Genomic DNA, 5931 nt, shown 5'->3' with positions numbered 1-5931 from the left:
CTCAAAATGAGATATCCCCTACAAAATGACAGATCCCAAAGCACCTTTTTGCTCAAACTGATCCAAGATTGCGTCTCGTTAAGTGATTGTACCCCGCTGACAAAATCGTGATCAAACTAAACCCGTATGCATGTCATAACAAAAACCAGCCAACGTTATAAGCACTTGCACCCGTTTTCTAAACCACTACTAATAGCGGATAGAATTAATTAAAACCCGATCGATAAAGGGATCACTTTAACGCTTTTTTGACTGACTGGTCCTGAATAGAAATTAATCGCCCCTAGCGGGGTTCGATCCGCTTCCCGGAGAGATTCAAATTTGAAACGTATGCGGAGGAACTGTTACATTAGACATGTGTTTCAGATGAACAGCAAGGATTTAAGATTTTTGATGAGAAAATGAACTCTAAAACTAAAACTGCAGGAAAGGAAAATATGCAAGTTCATGGCACCTCAAGCACAGAAAAACAAGTGACTTTTTTCACCTAAACGTACTAAAAAGATATATATTTGATTTTTTGAAATAGTTTTTCTGCTCAAAACATTTTTTGTTCTCTATGATAGTTTTATAAATTGATAATTACATAATGTTCAGCCGTTTTAATCAGGACAATGATACATACCATGATACTTTCTCATCGTGACAGATATGACAGTTTAAGTGGGTAATTGGACCACATTACATCGATAGTTTCAGATCGAGAACAATGATACCAGTCAATCAAGCCAAGTCTCAACCTCTCCAAGTCTTACCAACAGTCATAAAAAAATTTGAACAGTTCTCAATTACGAGATTACATGTAGGACGTACTTTTAAAAAGTTCAAAATTTGATTTTCAAAAAGAAAATGTGCTAATTAAATGACAAAATGCGCATTGATGTCTTCTCGAAGGGATGAGAACCGAAACGAGATTTTGGTATCAGCGCTTTTAATATCGAAGTCAATCAATTCATGTCAAGCTTCGTATTAACCAAATATCATCAAAGAAATTAGAAAAACTAGCGAAAACTGCTGAGAACTGAAAACGAGTCACATTCAATGTCAAGCCTTGGATAAACTAAAATCGAAGTCCTAAAACGATTATAATTGCCAAATTTTTTAAGGCAATTTTGAGCAATCAAACGCTTTTATGAGAAATTTGACCTTTCTGAGAACCTTTTCGATACCAAAAATAAAAAACTAGCATACGTTTAGCTCAAAAATAGCACTTTTTTCACTTTAAAATGATGATGGTATTATTCAAGAAAACTCCGATTTCAGAAAAATCTAAGCAACTTTGTGTTCTTAAGTTTTTGCCTTTACCGCACTCGATTAACAAGACGCGTTTAAAATGGCAAAATTTTTTCAATTTTGTCCGAATAAATTTTTGAAATAATTCTGAACTGGAGAAATTTTCTTCAAGCGGTTCCTAAACTTATCTGATTAGTTTTACAAATGACCAGTCAATAATCAAAAAAAATCATTCCTCCCTCTCATTCTCTAAAAATTCAAGCAGAAAAAAAATACCACAAAAAATTACTTTTTTTTAGAATTTATAAGTGGAGAAACTTTCTGTGCTTTTTGCTCAGCATTTATCTACCCTTGAAGAATTTGAATTTTACTCGTAGATCTGGTTTTGGCTGGTTTCAAAATTAAATTAATTTTCAAAAAATTTAGAATCAAAACAAAAACAAAATAATCTTAGAATCAAAACAACTTGTTTTCCACTTCTGTGCCCTATGGCGAAATGTTCAAAAAAATCGGAAATGTTGGTTTGAGTTTTGGCTTTTCCCTCTTTATTTTTGGCGCCCAGTTTGGGTGAGTTTTTCTGTGTTTGTCAAAGAAGCCGAAAACAGCAAAAAAAGCAAAATATCAACAAGTAGGAGGCGTTATTAATAAAAAAGGGAGAATTTCTTGTTTTTCAGGAATTAATTTTTATTTAATGAAATGTATGTAAACTGACATCGGAGTCATGAAATCTCAATTAAATGAAATGTCAATCCTCTGAATCCACCTCGAAATGATTCTTGAATGACTGAAACAAAAGAAAACGAATTAAAGTTTATTTTCTTCCATCCCAGCCGCAGGTTTTGGAGATTTACTTGGTATTTAGAATGGTTTCTCCATTCAGGAGGTATATCGAGTTTCAGTTTTTGGCAAGCCTTTGTTGGTTTTATTGGTTTTTCCCCGTCTGGGCGATTAGAAAAGTCAAATATTTGAATTCCAGAAACAAATCCACCAAATTCATATTGATTATGTCTGTCCAAAAAACAATACATAGTTTGATTGATACGAATTAAAGGAAAATTAATCTTAATTGACACCAAAATTCAAGTTTTGAAGGTTTAATTCCCACATTGAAAAGAAAAGATTCGAATATTGATCTACCAGCAGGTGTGGGTTTATACTTTAAATTGAGCTGGTCAAAAATTATATCAGATTTCAGCTGTTGTATTTTTTGAAAAAAGAATTGAAAGGAAAAATGTATTGGCTGAATTATTTACTTGTTCACGTAAGGCACTCCTGACAGCTCGGGACGTTTTGATTGACGGACGTCGATGACGTTTAGCTTGTATTTGTTGGCTGATATTAGCCAATCAGAGAGCTAGATTGCTATAAATTTACGGCCACTCTAATAGGCTAGTTGATCCGCTCAAGTAAATTCAATCGAGCACTTTGTCGGTCTAAATTCTTAAATCTAAATACATAACAAATAGACTTCTTGCTCTTGATTTTCAGAGGAGAAAATTCTTCTTCAGTCATTTTTCACCTTTTCAACAATCGGAACCTTCTTGAAACTCAACATCAACATCATTTCGCACTTTATTTGTCCTACTTTTCAGTTGTTTTTTTGTCCAACCTTAAAAAACATCGATTACAACTAGCAAACAAACAGAAACCGAAAAAATATTTATCTAAATTACACTTTTATTCTACCTTTGAAGAAAATCTTTGATTTATTTCCAATTTGGCCAAACTTGCTTTGAAATGCATACGGATCCCAAGTTAGGGTTCCTGCTTTCACAAGCACATGCTAACCCAGGCGCTTTCCCGCCAGGAGCAGCGGCTCTTTTCGCCGCCAACCCCATGATTGCCAACCACCCGCAACTACTTCACCAACTATCGGCACAACTTGCTGCTCAGATGAACAGTGCCGCGGGAGGACCCGGTGGCGTGCCAGGAGGCTCAATGCACCCAGCTGGAGCTCCGATACCTCACCCCGCTCTCATGGGTTTCAATCCGGAACAGGTTGCCCAAGTTTGCGACACTCTGGAAGAAAGCGGAGATTTCGACCGACTTTCAAGATTTCTCTGGTCATTGCCTCCCCATCTGTTGGAATCAACAATGAAAAACGAGTCAATTCTCAAGGCAAGAGCAACAGTGTATTTCCATAACGGGCAATTCAGAGATCTCTACGTTCTGCTTGAAAACAACCGGTTCAAAAAAGACTACCATCCAAAACTTCAGGCAATGTGGCTAGAAGCTCATTATCAAGAAGCTGAGAGGCTGCGAGGGCGACCTCTGGGACCCGTTGACAAATACCGAGTTCGGAAGAAGTACCCTCTCCCAAGGACCATTTGGGACGGAGAGCAAAAAACTCACTGTTTCAAAGAGAGGACTCGCGGTTTGTTGCGAGAGTACTACTTGACAGATCCGTACCCGAACCCAAACAAAAAGAAGGAGCTAGCCCAACTGACAGGACTGACTCCCACACAAGTCGGAAACTGGTTCAAAAACAGAAGACAGAGGGATCGAGCTGCAGCTGCTAAAAATAGGTAAATACTTACTCAAATCTGAGATACTTCAAAAGAAACAGTTTTTGAAATAACTTAAGACTTTTAAAACTCTGATTTATTGAGGTGAGAATTAATCATTTCATTTATTATAATTTTCTTTTTTATTGCAGAGGCACAGCGTTGAACAACTTCAACTCATCTGACAATGAAGGTTCATACGACAAAATCCGATCTCTCGAAATTGACATTAACGACGATGATGACGATGACGACATTGACTTGGACGTCAGCGTTTCAGATTCTGACGACGAGGACCGAGAAAACTCAGCCGAGACGAAAAAATCGACAAGTATGTCCCCTGAACTAACTTCAAAGTCAAAACTTGACGACTCGAAATCAGTAAAATCCGAACCTTGTGATCTCTCCGTTGGCGCCGAGCACACCACAGACTCCGGCTCTGCTTTGAAAGTGAAGTCGGAAAATTGCAGTCCCATAGCATCTACAACTTCGGAAGTCAGCCCGAATCACTCCACGAAAAGTGGGTCAAGCTCGTCATTCGTATCACCGACCCATCCCGGAAACCTTTCCGGATTATCTCAAGCGTTCGCAGCCCAAAATGAAAACCTAAAACGAGAGCTGTTTTCACTTTATTCCGCACATTTGAATTCCCAAAATTCAGGAATGCAGTCAAACTTTCCAGGGCTACACTCATCGGCGAGTCCGATGCACTTGGCGAATTTGCCGCCTTCAAGTTTGGGTTCCGCAGCGGCGCATCAGCAGCGCTTGCTAGTGCCACCGGCACAGTTTTTTCTTCAAGCCCAACTCGCAGCTGCTGGTCGGCTTAGTTCTTCACACACCGCAGGTGTAGTGCCACACTCGTTTTTGAACCCAGCTTCTCAATCACTAATGAGGACGAATCAGTTTTTGCTGAGTTCGGCTCTGAACTCGAGCCAACAAATCAAACCGACGACCTCAACCGGGGCACTAAACACTACATCATCAGTTTCCAATTCGCCCGTAAGTTCGGCAACAATTGCTACAAGTTTGGTGGCAACATCGGCGACAACAAATAGCCCGACAAAGTCCACAGTATTTTCACCAGTCCGCCTGTGCAATATAAAGGACTCAAAATGAAGTCGAGCACCTGAAATTCTAGAATTCTAATTGACCCGAGTTTGAAAAACTTAGAAAAAACTTGCTACAATTTATTATCTGTTTTACTCTCCTTGTATTATTTATATGAAACCTGAAACGTTTTTTCTGAAAAAAGTTCAGAAATTTTGTTGTAAAGGTTTTTTTGAAATTAATTTACACGAATTTGGTGCCAAATAAATGTACATAGCAATAATTTTATTTGTATCCCGTCGATTTTTGTTGATAGATTTAGTCTGAATTAATATCAGAGCCAAAGCTTAATTTTATGTTCATTCACATGAATTAAATATTTCACTTCTTTTTTTTTATTCAACACAGGACGTCCTCTGAATCAGGTTTGAAATCCACGAAATGGGCAAAAATTTACAAATTTAAATAAAAAAGAACAAATCAGCTTCAACTTTTGATTTCATTAATGATTACGCATGTATGGATGATGAGTCCATGATGAATAAACAGACGCAAGTAAACGATGAGTATGCGGTTTCCGAATATTTCTCATAAATTTTTAAAGGGGTCAACTTGAGGGTCACAACTTATGCTTACGGGGAGCGCTGATGAAGTGGTTACTGAACAGCTCGTATGTTGGTCCTTTGTGGATAAATCGTGTTAACTTATATAAATTATTTAAATGTCTCTAAAAACTAATTTCACCGGCTCAAGTGGGCGCACAAAGAAAAAATCATTGATGAATTCTTGTTCTAACTCTAGTGTATTGCCGTTTCAAAACTTCTTTTCAGATGACTAAACCGTTTTATTTGACTGATTTTTATGTTTGACCAGTTTAGCTTTTTTTAATTGTGCGACATATAAGTCGACATAAAACAAAGATAACTGGGTCATTATTTATTGGCGAGTTCTTTCTGTCTCATGACATGATATGAGTCTGACAGACTTATTGCAGAATTTCACCGACATAAACTATTTTTTTGATTTCACGGTCAATTGAGTACTTTGGTAAACAGACTTATTTGAGTTATTGTCAGGCAATTATTTACACGGGCTATCAACTTAAACAACGCTTCTTCTAATATTCAAATCGAATCAATTCAATTCG

General features: G+C 37.4%; 1 protein-coding gene across 1 annotated transcript; it reads left to right on the top strand.

The window, feature by feature from the left end:
- Positions 1-2616: 2616 nt before the first annotated feature.
- On the top strand, positions 2617-5124 carry LOC134847614 (homeobox protein SIX4-like). The gene is made up of 2 exons (XM_063864739.1): positions 2617-3758; positions 3890-5124. The coding sequence occupies exons 1-2, from the start codon at positions 2971-2973 to the stop codon at positions 4851-4853; spliced, it is 1752 nt and encodes a 583-aa protein (XP_063720809.1). The 5' UTR covers positions 2617-2970; the 3' UTR covers positions 4854-5124.
- The last annotated feature ends 807 nt before the right edge of the window (positions 5125-5931 follow it).

This window comes from Symsagittifera roscoffensis, chromosome 6 (genome assembly GCF_963678635.1).
Source record: "Symsagittifera roscoffensis chromosome 6, txSymRosc1.1, whole genome shotgun sequence".
NCBI lineage: Eukaryota > Metazoa > Xenacoelomorpha > Acoela > Convolutidae > Symsagittifera > Symsagittifera roscoffensis.
This window is presented reverse-complemented; position numbering and strand designations above follow the sequence as displayed.